General features: G+C 42.9%; 1 protein-coding gene across 2 annotated transcripts in view; it reads right to left on the bottom strand.

Moving 5' to 3' along the window:
- Positions 1-4,104: 4,104 nt before the first annotated feature.
- Positions 4,105-20,590, bottom strand: part of LOC100544895 (ras association domain-containing protein 3) — a 51,680-nt gene continuing 35,194 nt past the window's right edge. The window contains exons 1-5 of one of the 2 annotated variants that reach the window (XM_085220509.1): positions 10,310-10,369; positions 9,791-9,898; positions 8,423-8,690; positions 7,367-7,482; positions 4,105-7,046 (exon numbers count right to left, since the gene is read on the bottom strand). In XM_085220509.1, coding sequence (XP_085076635.1) covers positions 6,897-7,046; positions 7,367-7,482; positions 8,423-8,690; positions 9,791-9,898; positions 10,310-10,354 — 687 coding nt within the window. In that variant the 5' untranslated portion in view covers positions 10,355-10,369 and the 3' untranslated portion in view covers positions 4,105-6,896. Of the gene's footprint in view, positions 7,047-7,366; positions 7,483-8,422; positions 8,691-9,790; positions 9,899-10,309; positions 10,370-20,590 lie in introns of those variants that run through there. The other variant, XM_085220508.1, reaches the window with a different exon arrangement.

Below are 20,590 nucleotides of genomic sequence, written 5' to 3'. Positions count from 1 at the left end.
AGTGAAGAAGGTTTGTTAGCTCTGAGAGTGTTCCTATGATTGATTGCTCTCCAACTCACACAGACTGAGCTGCAGTAGACCTTATGTTCTATATGTGAGCCTTGCTCACATTTAAAAATATGCACTATTATTTGGCAGCAGGCTTTAGAAGATGCTCCATAGGCATTGTGCCACCTTTCTGTCCCGCTGTTAATTAAAAACATGGATTCTAACTTTGTCCAATGGGCACTTACACCAGAGTGTAAAAACAGACATGAAATGTCTGGCATCTGCCTTCTCACAGCCATGGAAGAATGTTACAAGCAGAGGGAGAGATGCTTGAGGTATCAGCTGTCAGCTCTAGACATGAAGAATTGCCCTGGCTTACTGGCATACAGAAAGCACCTGTTTATCTCAACAGAGAACTTCACAGCCACTATTCAATGCAGTAATTTTTCCTGGGAAAAAAAGAGAGGCTGAACATCACTGTCATCAAATCTACTGGCACAGCAGTGCCTCCCTGGAAATGTTGGCCACAGCTGAAATCTCTGCTCACATACCAGATTCTGTATTTAAAGAGGGAAATCTTAGCCTTGTACTGCTATTTTCAATCGTGCTATGTAGGCTATGATGCTATATTTAGGTTTATGTAGCTACTGCAGGAGAGTTTTGTGCTGGATTTGTCTCATGAGTACTTGTGGTAAAGGCAAAACAGAACTACTCCAGTTACCCATAATAACCCCTCTTACTCATACAGAAAGTAGCATTTATTTACATAATTCAGGCAACATCACTGCAGACTCATTCATTTCACCTGATAGAACCCTGAACATTCCAAAATTCAGGAGAGGCCCTTGCTAGAATTAAAACACTCAAGAAAAATATCACCAAACCCAATTTATATACAGCATCAAAAAAGAAGTCGGATTTGGAAACAGTGTCTTCAGGAGTAGTCCTCACATATAAAAATACAGAATCAGAATAATTTGGGTTGGAAGGGACCTTCAGATCAGGCTGAAGGTCCCATCCATTGAGCTGGGACTTCCCAGTCACTGCCACAAGGGGACATCCACAGTGCACATCCCAACTGCGATCACTGCACTTCGTGAAAGCTGAAGAGAAAGAAGTGGGAAAGAAAAAGTGAAATAAAGACAATTTAAGACAATTTAGGAAAGTAAGAAGGAAACGGCTTTGAGAAGGAGTTTGCTTAGGGTGTCTCAATGCAAACTGCTGAGCTAGGCCCCTTTCTGCCCTATGTTGTGACAGCTGAAAACACTTCTACTTTCAACTTGCACAATGACAAACAAGTGATGCAGAGGATGACCTCTTACCGCTGCAGGACACAATGTGATGATGTGTGTTCACCACAGCCAGAGCAAGAGTTGAGTGAGCAGCTGCAACACCCCAGGACACATTTGTCTGATGACTTTTCGTTCTACAGGTAGGATGCACAACGCATGCTCAGCACAAAGCCCAAGTCCATAAGGACCAGTAATATTTAGTGCTGCAGTGTCTAACAGTATTCCTGGACTCAACGCTACTGCTCAGGCTTCAGCCAGGTGAGGTGGCTTCAGCTGCCCACAGGTGTTCCCTGGAGTCAGTGGGAGTTGTTATAATCCTTATGAATCCTTCGAACTTGGAATATTCTATTGAGGGTTTGTTATTTTCCATCAGTAGCTCAGTATCTTCCCTCCAAGTTGCTGTTGAGAGGCAAAGATTGGGTAAATGCAGTGGTGCACATGACTTGTATCAGCATGCAGCAAGATGAGGTTGGTCAATTACTAAGCAACGAGCAGCCCAACTAGTGACCACTTGTGGATTTCATAATGAAAGACTGTCCTGTCAGCTACAAGCAAACCTTAGGGATGGGAAAAGTCTTTGGAGGTACATGGTAAATAGAGCGTATTGGACCCATGACATGTATCTCTGAAGAACAGGAATTCATTATGTCTGGAGTTGGAGCAGTGTTTTGGGTAACACACACCTACTCACTGCACGCAGACTGGCAACAGCAGAATTCAACTGGTGGTTTGCAATGCACCCAGAGCCACAAGAGGCAGGCAGAGAGAACGTCATTTTTATAAGTCAGAGAATGTCATTTTTATAAATTAATTCTACAGGAGTGGTCTTAAGTATGGGGTTAAGTGGAGTTTCCACTTATCCTGTCAACCTCAGAGTAACAGAAAGAGTAGAAAGATGGGATGGACTGATTAAACAACAATTCAAATGGAAAAATGGCAATGCTAATTGGGGAAAAAGACTTACAGAAGGCCAAGCAAATGTTGAATGCATGTCAGCTCACACCAGTGACGTACTAGGTAGAAGTTTGGAACAATTACCTGTGCTAAAACATCAGCAGGACCATTTCAACAGCATGCCATGGCATCTAGGAGTGCAGGTGGGAATTCAACATCAGTCACTTGGAAAACACTTCAAATATATTTGACAACTATATCCCCTGCACTGGGGAATACAGCACACCAGCATAACTGTTGGTGGAATAATCAGGTAAACCCACAGAAGTTGGTAACACGGACAAGTGAGACCCAAGCAAGCCAAAATCAACCAGTGGAGCCAGTATTCACACAACCACCCACATCAATCTTACTTTTTGCTTAAGTGTCAATAGGCTGTATCCAGGAATCTGGACTTGGGTGGAACAGACTAATGCTTGTGTTACAGATGGAGACAGTGCCCCACAGTATGATCACTGAAGTATCTATTAAGTTTGTCTTCCTAAACAATTGCATGCCTGTAACAATTTCTGCCACACTGCCAGACATGCTCTGTCCCAACAGCACACAACTGAGAACTAAAATGAGGGGCTGTATGTAGGAGAGCACCTGTCACCGTCACCTTCATCAGCACCAACCTGTTCCTCCAGGGAGCTCTGGGACTGGTGACCAGCCTCAAAGGTCTGTCAGTGGCAACAGCAGCAGGAGGGAAGGTAGCTGACAGTCCTGGAAAGTTTTCTTACTCTTTAACTGATGGGAGGTTTTAGGTAGCAGGTTATTTGGAGCCAGTAGTGAGACTGGTGTGAAGGCCTGCTGCTGGACTTGTTCCTGTCCCAGCCACTCCTCTCAGCATTTTGCAGTTTTCTGAGGAGCAAAGGTTGGCTGGAATCTGCCAGATCCAGAAGGTCTGCCGTGTCAGCTCCACATTCAGCACAGGGCAGCTGGAGCCATGTCTGGGCCATGGGAGGCCTTCCCACACTGGTGCAGGGCCAGGGCTTGTGTGTTCCTGCCAAAGCACCACGGCATCATGAACAGCAGAGGGAGCCTACTGATGGGTGAATCTGGCCTCAAAAACACCGACTTCATCAGCAAATCCAGTAGCTCTTCCAGGAATCTGGTACTTAAGAAAGACGAGTACTGGTCAGATGGTGATTTGTTTTTATTTCTGATCACCGCTGCACCTCCAGTATTGCTTTGATACATCCTGACTTTCATATCAGCCAACTTGGGAAGCCAGAGCAGCTTCACCAGCTCTTCGTCCTTGTGAGCCTTTTCACCAGTGCAGATGCAACACATGCACACTTAGCCTGCAACCTCCCTGCACTCACTTCTCCCACACACTAGGCCAGAGGATCTTGGGCAGTCAGGAACACGGTATTTTCACCTTTTGGATTCACACCAAGGTCAAAGAGAACTGTTATTTTTCTTGCCCCCTAATAAAAGCACAGGAGGGACCAGAAGAGCATTAAAGCGCATCACCACCCCACAAAGACACAGCCAGGCTTGCATACTTGTGTGGCACTCCTCATTTCCACAGCACAGGTACCATCCTGATTACTCACAGAGAAGCAAGAAGGGAGTTCCCATTTCACTCATGTTCAGCCCATAATGAGGTATTTGGGGAAAAAAAAGAAAAAAAAAATCTATTTATTTAGTTGTGCTTGTATTATTCTTTATCAAAAACAGGAAGCAAATTAAAGTAAAACCATGTACTTCTGTTATTCTGTACAATTGGGAACATGCACACACAGACACTAAATTTACCCGTTGTCCCATGGAAGCTACATCTCCTAACCATGACCCAGAGCCACAGAGAAGCCTCATCCAGTATCCAACCATCACAACACGAACTCCAGAAAATGGGAAAATAAAAACATACCACATAGCAAAGTATTGCCAACTTCAACTTTAATAATGGAACCATCACTTGCCATTTCATTAATAACTTTTAGGGGAATAAAAACTTCCCTATAAAAATAAAACTAAGCTTGTCAAAATTATAAATAGTTTAATGCTTGTTTGTCTTTAAAGACATATATTTTAATGTTTCCCTGCATTCCCCTCCTCCCACCCCCCCTTCCCCAATCATCTGATCATTCTGGTACCATCACATAAAAGAAATGAAAACAGTTCTGCAACAAAAGCTTTGACAGTTTAATTTGATGCTAAAATTAAAAAGAGAAAAGGTGGTCAGGGATGACCATTACTTTTCTTTAAATTAAAGCTGTTGTAATTGCCAGTGTGTAAAAAATAAAAATAATAATAATAATAATAATTAACCCCACACATGACATCTTACAATAATTAACCATGGACTAAGACAAAATTAAAATATAGTAAGCCGTTTTGGTTCTTGCCCCTTCTCCCCCAATTCAAAACTCATAGTGCATACAACACTGATTGAGGTTTTTGGCTGAAGTAAATGTAGATGTGCCCACTTAAAAGACTGATAGTTCAGTTCAAGTAAAACCAAAATTCACATATTTTTATACTCCACTTTTAGACTCAAACAGTGTTTAAATCTGAGCAACAAATGGTTCAACATTAACAGCGATTATGTAAAGATTGCATCGTTACGGGCAGGCATATAAATAAGTAGATGTTAACAGAATACCATGGACATGCTGCTGCTTCATAGAACAAAACAAACCGTAACAAAACAGTAAAGCATTCCCTGAACCATTATAAAGTGTCTCACTTGAGGATAATGTTACTAACTCACACATGCACTACAATGTTACATGTGAAATTAAGAAAAAAAAACAACAACAACAACAACAACAAGATATGCCATATAGATACCTTATAGTTAGTCCTACTTTTAATTTCTCTTAACACTTTAAAACATTATGATTGTCAAATTCTTTTTACCAAAAAACATCTGTGAAGAGTTTCAAAAAAGAAGTCTAAGGAAAGGAAACAAAGGCACAGTTACATCAAATTAAGGTGATGACCAGAAGCATCGTGGAGTTTCACAAAGTATCCATTAGATGTCGCCAAAGTTCTAACAATTCCTTGGGAATTCAAAATGAACATCCTAGGAGCAGAGGAAAAAAAACCACCCAAACGAAACGAAACACAACTCACCATCAACTTCTGCAGTTCCTCAGCCTATAGCACTTCCCCCACCTCACCTCCATTATATACAGCTCATTTCCTCTCTGGTGTGGTAATGACTGGATTATGGGTTACCTGACTTGCCTTATGCCTCTATTGCACTCTCACTGCTTTGGTTTCTTTCCAGCGTGCTTTTTAGATAAATAACTCTGAAAGAACCACAGTTTTATTTACAATAAAGTAATTTTTTTTTTTTTTTGCTACATTTTTCCTACATTTAAAATCAAGTAAATCAGCAGTCTACAGAATTTGGTAATTAGGTGTTCAATTAAGGATTTAAAAAATATGAGAGAGAAAATCTTTGAATTACTAAAAGCAAGAGTTGCTAAGCTCGGTCACCACCACGGTCAGTATAATTTAATTTTCTGTTACGCTGGAAACATGAATAAGAAACTCTTACTTCCTTTGCCTGACCGAGCCTTTAACAGATGAGGAAGTAGATGAAGCTATTTTTGTCTTTCAGATACGACAATTCAAGATTATCCAGCCTAAAAATGGATTGCTGAGCCAGAGGAAAGATCTGACTTACAACAAAGACCAAATGCATCTGTAGTTATAGCTTGGATCCTAAATACTCACTAGGATGGGTTTTATCTTAGATAACATCCACATTTCAGAATTCAAGTAAGCAGCCACTTGGCTAGCTTTGCTGCGCTTCCCAACCCCCCATTACACATTTATGGAACTAGCTCCTCCAATTGTGATCTCTGTGCAGCTCCACTTCCATTCTTATTCAGCTTTTGCCTCTTTTTCCTTCCCAATTTTTCTATCATCTTTATTTCTTTTCCAGTGTGGATTTATGAAATTAAGAAGCCCTAAAACTTAGTCACAATATTACAACATCCTAAAACTTTACTCTTGTAGAATTAGTATTTTAACTTTCCTCTGTATAAATACTACTTCTATTTAAAACCAGTCCTTCTCCATCAGCTATTACACTTTTCCTGCCCTAACTCTAACCCTCTCTTCAACTTTCTCCTTACCTTCTCTGGGAAGACTAACTGTAAGCCTTCCACAAATTTCACAGAACAAAACATCAGGTCTCATATGCCTTCCATCTATAACAGTTCTCCCACAAATTATACAGTAACTATTTGAAAACAGAAAGGTAGTGCAAATCAATTTCATCTCAAAGATAGTGCTCCAACTGATTATTTTCCAGATAGATTTATTCATTTTTTAAACCAATCAATTTGCACCTCCTTATTTGTAAAGCTACCATTAAAGCAAAGAAGAAGAAAAAAAAAAATCTTATTTCATAGCATCCTAGTAAATTGGTTACAGTTTCACAGCTTGCACCAAGATTACTTGGAAAACTCTCTAGGCACACAGAGGGTTGCAAACTGATGTACAAACATGCAGAATCCCTTACACTTGTGGGTGTGAGATGCTAAGTCACCTGGCTTATGGAACTAAGTCTGTAGCAAAATTCAGGTACCCTAGCATCACAAAACAGTCTTCTGAATAAAGAAAACTACTCTTTGCTGCTCTTTTGTACTTTGGGTTTGGCATGCTATACTGACATTTGGTTGTGTGCATTTTTCCTGAGTGTGCTTTGGCCCCCTTTTAACCAGGTTTCCACACCCCACCAAGGGCTTCTTCAAGTTTGTCCCTGTAAGCTGCGTAACGCTTCTTTAGGATTTGCAGTTGCTCGTTTTCCTCTTTGTCCAGTATACGCAAGAAGTTTTGTAGTTCAGGAAGGCTGAAAGCTTCCCACTGTAAAGACAGAAAGAGAAAACGACAGATGAAATAACAGGAAATGCACATAGCATTTATATATACACAGCATCAGGCACCCTACTCGCAAATCCTAGCAATCTGAAAATGTTTAACTCTTTTATGCTGTTTTCTGTTCCGAATGCCCTAAAACAGCAGGCCAGCCTAACCACAGACTAAACCCTTATAAAAAGCACAAAATAACTATAAATGAGAAGAAAAAAAGAAAGCTTCCCAAAAAAATAGATCATCACATCAGCGCAGATCAGGATCCCACTCACCCATGATGTTAAAGGACCAAAAAGCTGAGTGTAACATACCATGACCTCTCCAGTCTCGTGCTCACGTAGAACAAAACTGAGCATTTCTGTCCTGGGGCCTGCCACCAAACGCAGGTAGAGGGGATGTTCTCTGTCGGACAGCTTGCATATATAAACTGCAGGAGAAGTGACAGAAATTAGCCATCTTTAATAACGATGTTTGACATGTTTTGAATGATTAGTGCTGGCCAACGTTAGAGATTTTCAGAGATCTGCACCTGTAGCCACAAATTTACACATTCTCCAAGCTCTTTTTGAACAAATGAGCTTTAGGGATGGCAGCAGTACAAGGCTAAACTCAAATATGAATGAAGCGGCTTCTAGTCAACACAGGATCTGAATGTACGCGGGGGTGGGAGGAGGAAATACAACACAGCTCTGTAGCTATAAATAAGTATTTAAAACATCACAGCTGTGGTATCATCATTCTGAAACTCTTTTTTTTCCAGACAGGCAGAAACATCTGAGCTCCTGAAACCGCTGTCTATGTCTGCCTACAGACGGCAGATTCTTAAATGCACCAACACAATGCTGGCAAAAAGTGTTTTTCACTGAAGATACCTTCTGCATCTTCTGGCATTTCCAAACATGATATACACCTAACTTTTTCATCAGATGGTTTAGAGAGCATCACGTGCAAATAGAATGTGCATGCCCACAGTGCTCATCATCTCAACAGCTGTCTGTCTGAGCAGGGACTGCAGGTATTGCTGACATGATGGCTTCTCTTTAAAACACCGTCCTGTAATTCAATCTCACAGATCTGTAGTGTTGAAATTTAGAGCCTGATAAAGGGGCACTTTAAATGAAGAGATTGCATAGCAGGAGAGATCCATGCAGATGCTTTAGGAGGTTCTCCTAACTTTTGTGAAATATCCCCACTGCACTTACTCTCTTATTGCACATGCTACTTTTCCAAAGAAAAAAAAAAGATAAGAGTCACTAAGACTGCCACCTCCCTCCATCTCTTTCTTTCTTCCACCCTGTTTATTTCAAGTGCTCCTATAGCATAGATCCCCACAGATCACTTTGTCACCCAAATGTCCTAAGTCTAACCTTGGTCTTCCTTGTGACAGCGTTTGTAAAGTGCAAACTTTGCAGGGTTGTCAGCAACAAAAAACTTTTTGAGCAAGGCCTCAATGACTTCACGGACAGTATTGGTGCTGCTGATGTGAAGTGTATTCACACAGTCGTTCGGCAGGTAAAAAGCAGTTTCGTTATTGCTGTGAGCACACGTTCCCTGGCCGGGAGAAGACTGCACAGTGATCGGTCTGCATAGTTCCATCTGAACTTTGATGAAGCCAGTGTAAATCCCATTTGAGTTCTGCAACAGGAAGAGAAACAGCAAACGCTTAAATTTAGCGGTGAACAATTGTGACATATTAGTGGAGAAGGAAGACTGAAGAGTGAGTGATCACAAATGCCACTGTAATACATGACATCTCCTAGGAAAGATTTCTTTTCAATAATTCATATTACTAAGCAGAAATACCAGCAGGAATAAAATTAATACCTGCCTTAACAATAACAGCTGAGCTCTACATCTATTAGATCTTGACTACGAAGTGTAAAAGTCCGTTAGCATGCATTTCTAACTACATATCTGGTGAACAAATAAAGAAATTAACTCCCTTCTTTTCAGCTGCACTTGTCAAATTATTTTATGGCATTTAAATGCTCAAATATTGTTGCAATTCAAAAATAAACAGAATAGATGTTAATCTAATGAGCATTTTCAATTATTTTTTCTGATTGCTTCTGAAGGAAAACAGCAAAATTGTTCACACATTACTGAGCTAGAGGACTTGTGAATGTGAGTGTTATTATTATGGTCTGGAGAAGGTATAAGACATCTAAGCCTTAGACCTGATATACAGCACTTGGAAATTACAAATCTATCTGCATTCAGTTGTCCATATAACGTGCACGGAGATGGCAGCAGTAAGAAGTCTCCTCGTGCTGAAAACCTATAGGACTGCTCTGAGCAATAAGTCTCCTATAAAAAATATTTCATCTTTTTACTTCTCTCAGTTGTTCGTGCATCTGCTAAAGAGATGCTTGAAAAACATTTATAAACCCAAACAGAATGAATATGTTCATGTTTACTAGCTGAAGGGTTTTCAGCTGACAAACTGACATCTTGGTGTTAAAGCAGAATTTAATCTTAAATGCATTTCAAATGATGCTCAAATTTGTTTCTTCTACAGTTTGTTTCCATTCACATAAAAAAGTGACACGAATAAAAATATTCTAGATGTAAGATTTATTTGCAGATCTAAGAAGATTTCTACAAAGTCATTAAACCAGAGACGGTTTTGCATGTAAGATGCTAAGGACAAAATGATTCATTACTCACTAAGAAGTTACCATGCAATTGCTCCTATTGTAAGTTACAGAATTACAGAAACCCTATGCAAAACTTACCAAGGTCATCTTCAATTTATCAGTGACAGATGAGTTATAGCTTTGTATCTTCTCTTTAACTTCTTCTTTACTGAGATAAACATGAGGTTCGGTCTCCTTCTGATCATCCTTCAACAACAGCAGAGAGAGTCGTTTTAGAAAACAAAATAAAGAACATTTCTCTTACAACGTGGGATCTGAACCTTCCAGTTTGGGTGACAATTACTCCACAGGGCTCAACGCACATTAACCATTCGTATGGCAAAAGAAAGGCTGAGCAAGTTAGGTGAGTCAGGGGGAAAACTTGAACTGAATGGAGATGGTTAAATCAACACACCCAAAGACACTCGTGCAATTCTTCTGCCAATTGTTTTCACTCAAATATTTATTAGGGGTAAGTCAAACAGCTCTATTTGCTCATGTCAGTGCTATGCAATACCGTTAAGAATACAGCTGGAATTTTTGAAACATTACTCAGGGCACAAATGGGTATTTCTAAACAAACAAAGAACACAAATAAAAGCAGCAGTGTGTACTAACAAGTAACACCAGCAGTCCTAATGTGCGCCACAAAGACAGGAGCATCCCCACATCCCAGCCTGCATATGCTCTGGGGCACTGACTGCTATGTGAGCCATCATGAGTCACACCAGCTCCGTAACGTCACACCACAGCCATGGCTTTTCCACAGGGAAGGCCCTATTAGATTTTCAACTGCTGCTTTTATGAGCTTGCTACGGATTTTACGCTCAGCAGTAAAACCAATCCCTGGAGTTGGATTTTATCCAAACAAACATTTGTTCCCAATCCACATCACTGCAGCGAACAGCGTTATAAATACATTCTACCACGAGCACCAACGCCATATATAGTCTGAAAGAGTTGCAGCTCTCAGCTTTAACAGCATAAGACATCGCTTAGAAAGGGAGAAGCGAAGGTCTGAAGCTTTTGGGTCCCTCTGAACACAGACACACACGGGGACCATACAAAGGAGAGGAGCTCCCTGCACACATGCAGCCCTTGGGACATCTGTGCACACCCGGACAGCGCTTTGGTTTGCCAGGATGACCGCAGCCGGTGTGGAACTGAAAGCTGACATTTCCCAGAAAGAATGCGCAAAGCATTTTTCTGTCTCCTAATTTAAAATCGGCTAGTTTTAGCTCTGTGGGGCTTAGCGTTGCTTTTCCTATATGGTGTTTTACTAAATGACATGCTGGAGCTGACTTTTCTCCCATAGCTATAAAAAGAAAGGCGTGATCTGAACGCACTGGGAACCAGAAACCTTAGGCTCCCATCTGGACTCAAATGCTGCTTTCCTGCACAACATGGGGAACACACCTTTACTTCAGCGATGAGGAAACTGAGGCAAAATGAACACCGGCCGAACAACTCTCCCACCAGCTGCTCAGCACAACTTTTACTAAGTGCATGGAGTGCCCTGCACAGCTGCCAAACCCCACCTCACTATTGCAAAATACCAAATTACCGAACGTCTTCAGAATCCAAGCCTGCAGTCCCACTAGAGAAATGAATCTTTCTTACTCCTCTATTTGTCATCTTCTCCTAAACTGCCATCAGAGTTACAATACAACTTCATCTAAACTTCTTGCTTCATCTCCACAGAGGCTCTTACACCGTTGCAGCATTCACTTTGAGAGCAAATGAATAGATGAAAACAAAACAGTATTTTCTCTTTCTTTCTTGTGCCTAAGCGTTTTTTGTTTTTGTTTTTTCTCTGAAATCAAAATAGGTTTTGCTGCTTTAGTGCTCAAAATAAGCAGTAAAAGCAATGACACAGAGCAGGTCTGGAACTATGGGCATTCTGAATACCATCTTCAAACCATGTGAGAACAGGCCAAGATTCCAGCCACACAAACTTGACAGAGCACCTACTGCCTCTACATCTGCTTTCACAGACCCGGAAGTTGAAACCAGAAGGTTTCTATGTCTGCAACTTCAGACAAGCCTCTCAGCACAGATCCAATCTGCTAACAGTTTTGATAGTAAATTTCTAATAGTGGACACCGCAGCTTTACTATTTGCCATTATTTCATGGACAACAGACCAAGCAGGTGCCTCTCCTCTACTTCACTGGAGCCAACTGTTATCTTTAAGTGGTGCAGCTGACACACAAGAGGGAAGGAATGCTATCCAGACAGATCTGGACAGGCTTGAGAGGTGGGCCTATGCCAACCTCATGGAGTTCAACGAGGCCAAGTGCAAGGTCCTGCACCTGGGTTGGGGCAATCCCAAGTACAAATATAGGCTGGGTGGATAATGGCTTGAAAGCAATCCTGAGGAGGAGTTGGGGGGTGTAGGTTGCTGTGATTCAACATGAGCCAGCAATGTGCTCCTACAGCCCAGAAGGCCAACCATATCCTGGGTTGCATCAAAGGAATTATGACCCTCGAGTGGGTCGAGGGAGGTGATGCTGCCCCTCTACTCTGCTCTTGTGAGACCCCACCTGGAGTACTGTGCCAAGTTCTGGGGCCACCAACACAAAAAGGACATGGAGCTGTTAAAGCACACCCATGGGAGGGCCACAGAGATGATCAGAGGGTTGGAGCACCTCCCCTATGAGGCCAGGCTGAGAGAGCTGGGGCTTTTCAGCCTGGAGAAGAGAAGGCTCTGGGGGGACCTTACAGCAGACTTCTAGTACCTGAAGGGAGGCCTGCAGGACAAGGGGAAATGGCTTTAAACTGGAACAGGATAGATTTAGACTAGATATTAGGAAGAAATTATTTACTGTGAGGGTGGTGAGAACACTGGAACAGACTGCCCAGAGAGGCTGTGGATGCCCCCTCCGTGGAAGCATTCCAGGCCAGGGTGGATGGAGCTGTGAGCACCCTGGTCTCGAGGGAGGTGTCCTTGCCCATAGCAGGGGATTGGAACTAGATCTTAAAGGTCACTTCCAACCCCAACAATTCTATGATTCTGTGTAATCACCCAAACCACCCACAACATCATCAAGAGAAAACACTACTCAGCAAGGAGACCACTCCCTAGTCTTACCTATGACTACCCTGACCTTTGTTTCAATAACATCACACTGACTTCTGTGCACTTCAAGAGGTTTAATCTGGCAGAAAGGACTTTCAATAGCTGTAGATAACAAAAAGAGCGTATTATAAAAAGAATTAATGGTATAGGGCACATGGCTCACAGCAAGTAAACAATCTGCCTACATTATTAACAGTTGGAAAAAAAAAAAACAAACCCAACAACAAATCCAACTCAGTAAACAAGCTAGATAGCAATTTGATTAGGTTAGAATAGATGAAAGCTTCTGAGAATAGCCTATTCCTGTGGGCTGTCAAGGATCCAGGCACTACGTATGAAACCCAAGCACGATGCCTAAGAAAGCCCAGTTCTGCTGGACTTGTTCTGGTGCTGCCCTGGGGTCAGCTCTGCAAATATTAAATAGGAGAACACACTGCTGGATGCTAAATATTTGATAGAACCAAATGCAATTGCAAGCGTGCGTTTGAGGAGCTGCAGGCGGTAGCTCCAGCAGGCTGGAGGTGAGGGGTTGGGAAGAGCTCAGTGTAATGCCAGCCTTCCAGGTGAGGCTCCCTGCAGAGCTGCAGGCTGCCTTCCATCATTGAGGGAATCACTGCTCCCCCACTGAGCTAGGAAGGCTTCCCTGCTTGAACACACCACTGGAACTTCTGGCTCTTCACACTGATACCAGTGGCCAGGCAGTTTTGGCCAAGTTTAGTTCAGCATGAAGAAGGAAAGCCATGTTTATGCAAAAGCTGAGAGAACTTCCCTCTGCACATACCAGCAACATGGCTTTACTTCATTTTCTGAACAACCAAAGACTGCCTCAACTAATTTTAACAGTATAGAGATTATGAAAAGTAGGGACTGAGTATCAAGAATGATTACTGGGCTTAAAGCATTAATGAATAGACCCAAATCCTTTCAAGAAAAGTGCTACATATGGCAAGCAGAAACCCTGTTTACTTCAATTACCATTTTCAGCCCAATCCTCCACTCATGACCATCAAAAGACCACAGAGAGTGAGCAAGGGAGGACAGCCAACACATATGTCATCCCAGAGGGAAAACCAAGGCCAGGACCTTCATGAATGAACCTAGAGATACACTTCCACTCCCAAACAAAAGCTCAAACACTCCTGCTGCACACACATCAGGGGACAGAGTTCAACCAAGCAAGCAGAAACTCTCACCTGCCAGACACCACTGCCCATGAAGAATCGCATCAGTTTCATACAGACTGAAGTGACAGTGAACCATCCATGTCTGCTACCAGGAGAAAGTCCACAAAGGAACACCCACTGAGCCCTCCATGAACACAAAAAGCCTTGGCCCACTGGCTCAGTTGTGCTCAGTGACTAACATCAGATACCATACACAGATTTGAGGCACCTGTGTCTTTCATTTTCCCTAATTACACAATCAACATGCAAGAATTACTCCTTGACAAGACAGTACACCGTTTTCCCCAAAGCTGAAATGCTCACAGCATGGTGTGGCACTTGGCTTTTGCCATACAGCTTTGTCTAGCCATGTCTTCAAGCAAACAAATAAATCTTTGACCAAAGCAACTCAGCAGCTGAGGGAGGGCTTGGCAAACTATGACTTATTTCCTCCTGTATTTGTCATGTCATAACAGGACTCACCCAAGAAAAATCCCCCTGATATCTCTGCTTAGGTCCAGCAGATCAAATTCCAGTGTGGTATCTACCATCTGTAAAAGATCTTGAGTGATCCACCAGCAGCAGAATAACAGCAGTAACAAAGAAATCTCTACTGGGCTTTGCAAAAATGTTTGTACTGTGCTGTTGAGGAAGGTCCATAAGCAGCTGAAGTCACACGTATGCAGAGTGAGACTGCTGGGAGAGCAGTTACTCCAACCTCACCAAGGTTAAACGAAGCTGAAGGGAGGGAAGGCATTCAGAGGTGAGATTTGAATGCCACAGCTCAGTATGTGTGACCTGTCCTTGTGACATTTCCACCTGTCCTGGTGAAAGGAGAAGCCCATCTGTGTCACCTGGTGGCTCACTCAGCCCAGGACAGAAGCCACTTTTCCAGCTGTGTCCCTCAGAGCCCAGAGGCACACTCTGCAAGCCCAGGCACAGCTCCGCTGGGAGTGGAATGCTGCAGCCCAACTACTCATCCCTGCGTCTATTCGGATGCAGCCGATTCATCTCCAGCGCCTGGTGAGACACCCAGCATGCATGTCCAACACAATCTGCATGTTGGGAATTGTGAAACTGCCCCTCTTCCAAAGACAGGCCTGGTGATGAGTTTCTACCCACAGATCCTCGCATGTGTCACTGCAGAAGCACAACACAGCACAGCAGTTCATGCCGTGCCTTCTGTCAGCTTAGGTGCTGCAGGGCCTGGCAAGACACTTCTGGGTGCTAGAGTTCAAAAACAAACAAACAATGGACTTATAGTGTGTTATTTTGGTAAAACACAAAAACTTGAGTGAGGTGTGTTTCTATCACCTACCCAGATGATGATGTCAGCAATGGCAGCCATGTCATCGCACCTTCCCCCTCCCAGCCCTAATAAGTGTGTTTTCCTCATCAGAGCCTTGTGCCTCCTTCCGTTCTCTGTTTCTCAGCCCAGCACAGATGGGAAGGATAAAAACTGATGTCAAGATAGCTGAATGCACCAGAATCTGCATGGAGGACTTTTTGGGGTCCAAAACACTTCTTTAAGTTCTATCTATTAACTTCCTGTGAATATCACGCTGCACTTCCCAACTCTAACAGCATACACCACTGATGGCCATTCATATTAAAACTATTCCTCAGGTCAGCTAAAGCAGTTCATGCTCAAATGAAATTCCTAAGGAACAGCTGCCAGTGAGAAGGAAATGAGGCAAGTGCTTTTGTTTCCCCACAGGGAATAGTTGGTCTTTCATTCAAACTCATGAGGCAATGTCTCTTCACAGTTGAGCCTCCTCTCAACAGAAAAGGCAGAAAATGTATTTTTTCTTTATCCCTTCCATACCCCCATTTTTATTTGCATGGCAGATGTTTAGAGAAGAATCCCTGTCTTTCTAACATGTATACCCAGTACAAGGGCCCCCAGAGGGTAGTTCTGCGTGAATCCTCAAGGAACACAACAACAACAACAACAAAAGCATAGATCACAATTAAAATGAACTGCAAATCAAGTTGCAACCCCCCCAAAAAAGAAGAATCACATCACATCTGGGACTTCCATAAAGTTCAAGTCCCACGGTTACTGCCAAAGCCTAGTCTTGCCTGCAATAAGAAAGCACTAACCTTAACAGCTAGCAAGCTGCTACGGAATTAGGCTAGGAAAAAGCCACAGACAAAAACCCTGATGCCTTTTTCCTCAGGATTCTTGCCTCGAGATGGATGCTCAGCTTCCCCAACTTGTTTTTAATTTACAGGGGAATACAACAAGCTGCCTCTCCTCTAACTCCCCATTCTCACAAAATTTCTAGGAACTTGGCACCTTTGAGGAATGGGGAAATCAAGCTCCTCCTCTTAAACTTCTGGCTTGACAGAGAAAAGAAAACATAATGGACAAAATATAAATCTGTCCCAGGAATATTGTAACACTGTTCTAAGAAGTCTACACAGAAGGCCTGTGAGAGCTCAAGCCAACTTTTAAACAATGGCAGTGCCTATCTCCTGCCCTCATACATCCTATTAATCCCATACATAGAGTAAAACCTGATTCAGCCAGAAAAGAAGAGATGCACTGACCTGGCTGTGAATTGTGACCAGGAGTTATTTTTGAGTTAAAGTACTGAGGCTTTGACAAATGAAAAATGCAACCTATTCTACATTTAAAAAAAAATTATATATAAAGTCTTGTTTAGTTAAAAAAAAATGAAACCAATGCAACTTATTTATGTTTGCATTTGAACTAACAGTGGTACCATAGAACAAATAACCTAATAGAGAATACAAAAGAAAACACAGTAAGGGACTTCTGATCTCAGTGCAGTTGTTACTTTCGTAAGAAACAACTCTACATTTCCTACAACCTGCCAGCACTCCCACAGGAAAGAAAGAAATTGAAACCCTGCAAACAAACATCTTGCTTTTTCCTCATCTTAACTCTCCCAAGATCAAAGCAGCACTGTCAGCAACTTCTTCCATCCGAGAGCAAGTCTGTGCTCAGATGATGTGCTCTTCTTTCCATAGAAAGCCTAAGAACCAGAGTGGAGATGCTGGTCACATCCATACACAAATGGTAAGACACATCAGCAGCCAGGAAAGTACAGAGAAGACAGACAACAACAAACAAACAAAAACCTAGCCAAATCTGAAAATTCTAAAAAACAAATAAAAAAAGATGCAGTTCTAAGCTTGATACCTTCTTATGTAACTGCACCTCAAAATGCCTGTGTCTTCCTGAACAGGCACACACTGTTCCCTGGGTTAGGGAATGCCATTTTCTGATGGGATGGATGATGTGGGCAGAGTAACCTCTGTATCCTGTTCAGTGCCTCTTTCTTTCTGAGCTCAGTGTGACCCAGTTCCCATTCCCATGTCAGTGGCACACCAGCCAGGAAGCAGTCCAAAACACTTTGTTTTTCTGAGCAGGCTTGGCTCAACCAAGTCTTAATTATCCTAATGGAGCAAGAAAGAACAACCTGCACCTGAGTAAGAACAACCTGCCTTCTGAAGGCAACAACAGCAGAAATGCCCGCCTGGGCCAGGTGTACACAGTCCATTCAGCCTGGTATTCAGCCTGCAACAGCAGCAGAAAAGAAGGCTATTTCGAGAGAACACGTGAGCCTTTTCTGCAGCCTCTCCACTGGCATCCACAACTGTTTCAGCAGGAATGCAGAGGGTACCTCCCTTCTGAGTGCTTTTAGTCTCCATTTATGGCCCTGCTGGTGAGGCATGCATGCAAGGCCTCTCGGAACCTGCCGATACTCCGTGTCTGCACCTCCTGCAGAAGCGAGTACAGGAAGTACACAAATGCAGTGTGAAGGACTGTCATCTGCTTCCAAGTGATCTACTGTTGAGACAGAGGAAACTTCTGCTAGGCATAACGGGTGTCCCCTTAATACTAATACTGCAAGACCTTGTGAACCTGAATTTCATGTCTGCTTACCCATCACCCTCATGATTTTTACAACATAATCATATGCCTCCACAAAATGAGGTGCCCTGGACTCTTCAGCCTTTCCTCCTAACTCAGCTGCTCTAGCCTCTCCATTATTTTAGAGAAGAATAAGTAGTTCCGTGTGCCCTGAGATGTGGTGAGCTGGGATCATAGAATCATAGAATCACCAAGGTTGGAAAAGACCTAAAAGATCATGCAGTCCAACCATTCACCTATTACCAATAGCTCCCACTAAACCATGTCCCTCAACACAACATCCAGTCTTTCCTTGAATGCCCCCAGGGTCAGTGACTCCACCACCTCCCTGGGCAGTCCATTCCAGTGCCTGACCACCCTTTCTGAAGAGTAATACTTCCTAATGTCCAGCTTGAATCTCCCCTGCCGTAGCTTGAAACCATTCCTTCTGGCTAATGACACGAGAGAAGAAGCCGACCCCCAGCTCACTACAACCTCCCTTCAGGAAGTTACAGAGAGCAATGAGATCTCCCCTGAGCCTCCTCTTCTCCAGGCTGAACATTCCCAGCTCCTTCAGCCTCTCCTCATATGGCCTGTGTTCCAGACCCCTCACCAGCTTTGTTGCCCTCCTTTGAACACGTTCCAGGGCCTCAATGTCTTTCTTGCAGTGAGGGGCTCAAAACTGGACACAGTACTCGAGGTGCGGCCTCACTGGTGCTGAGTACAGGGGAACAACAGGGATGTATGCAGAACGTACAACAGGTGCACCAAAATGCAGGTGATCACCACTTCAATCTGTGAAAAACCCTTAAGAAAGTTACAGCTTGGTTTCTCTGCCAGGGTTCTTTCATTGTGCTCAAAGAAAGCCACAGTTTATCATTTTGGCATGATTTTACAAGGTACAGACATTCCAGCCAATAGGTGCTTTTTAGTTGCAGTCTATTTTAGTTTTTCCCAGAGAACCACCACACAATGGTGGCTGGCATGCTAATGAAAGTGTACCAGAAAGCATTATCTTTCTTGCTCAACGTCTCTGATGTAAACACTTCTGTTTATATGGTGAATAGTTTTAAGCAGCAGAGAATGAAAACATGGGCTTTAACTAACTTCCCTTTATTCATTCTAACAAATTATTTTCCTTTAAACGGGAGCAATATAAAAGCAGTTCATGTTCAGGCACTGTGAAAGGAAGGTTAGAAAAATAAATCTATTTGTTGGTAACATTAACATTGCTGAAGTTTCAGCTAAGTTTATCATGACCTCACCTCTGAAAACCCCTAGTAACAAAGCCTGTCATACCCTATAAGGCCATACTTTAACTACTGGCACACAACCCACTTTTTAAAAGGCGGTCATTTGCGTAGACTGAAAACCAACCGTATGAAGAATAGTCTCTGAGGCCTGGCATTAGTCTGTCCACCAAGAATCAGCAGATCTAACGCAGATTCCTACTCTGTTTTCTTTCATATTATGACTTATTTTAAAAGCAATGCATTACACGAGTTAAGTAACATTTCACAGCTGTGTCAATTTGCTCATTACAGCTAGTAAAATGAGATGCAAGAAACAACGCAAACAATAAATAACCTCTCTCCTTCAGGTCTCCTCTACAGAAAGTGCATGAGCTTTAATTGCTGGCTATTTAAGGAGATAAGGGGTTTAATCAAGTACAAAAGGACAGCCAGCATCTTTGAGACCTGCAGAACAAAATCTAGCTTTCAACAGACAGCTGGAAACAAGATACAGTATAGAAATCTAACCAGTATATCTTGAAAAGAAGGTGAAGTATTGCCTGAAAGCTCAGCTATTCATCCAGCTAGCAAATCAGACAATTAAGTAACATCAGGACCTGGGGTCATTATACCATAGTATTTGCATGCAAACCTGAATTGCAAGAATCCAATAGGCTCCATCTACCAAGATGCAGGAAGAGGCTGCTTGCATTGACAACCCCGCGGTCTTCAAATGCAACTATCTACACCGTATATCAGAACTGGCACTGGAAAGCAACTAGGGGAAGCTCTGTGGGGGAAGAGCCAGCCACGTGCCAGGCAGAGTCGTGCTGCTTTTGCCCCCTGGCTATCATCAGGCCTCTCACACTGATGCAGGTTCAGTTGGTGGCCTCATCTGGGGCTGGGTGCCAGGCTGGGCTTCTGTGCCATTTTATCTTCAGAGTAACGTTCCCCTCCCAGGTCTGGCTGGGTATTTCACAGACTGGCTCATCGAACCCTTTTTTAAGCCATCTGATGAAATTTGCTTGTGTCAAGCAGGCAGCAGCTTCCTACCTAAGCCCAGCTTCAGGGCTCAAGCTGTGGCAAATCTGCACATGGCCACAGTCCCACCAAGTCAGTCCATTCTGTTTGGATTTGATCTATTTGGAAAACAAAACAAAACAAAACACCAAGCCCTTAAAAACTACCCAGCAGTAATGCTGACTGAGGAAGCGTGATGTAATACATTGCCTCTCCTGAAACAGCACAACCCTGACAGGCAGCTTTCCCCATCAGACCCTGCAATGAACACAGCACTGCTCAAACAGATGCACAATTTCTCAAGCAAGCACTGCCCATGGGGGTGAGTTCCTTGTTGAGGAACACACCGTTCCCTACATGGAGGAAGTACTGGATCTCTCTCGGTTCATCTGGCACTGACCTCCTATCTGAAACTCTTCCAAAGGGAAGTCCTCCCCTATGACAAGGGCTTCTCAAGAAACCTCAAAAAACTGAGGCAGCACAACTATCTATTTCTCAAATAAAATCTGCAATCTGAAGACCT

Source organism: Meleagris gallopavo, chromosome 1 (genome assembly GCF_905368555.1).
Source record: "Meleagris gallopavo chromosome 1, MGAL_WU_HG_1.1, whole genome shotgun sequence".
Classification (NCBI taxonomy): Eukaryota; Metazoa; Chordata; class Aves; order Galliformes; family Phasianidae; genus Meleagris; species Meleagris gallopavo.
Note: the sequence above shows the minus strand (reverse complement) of the source record. Positions and strands in the feature narration are given on the sequence as shown.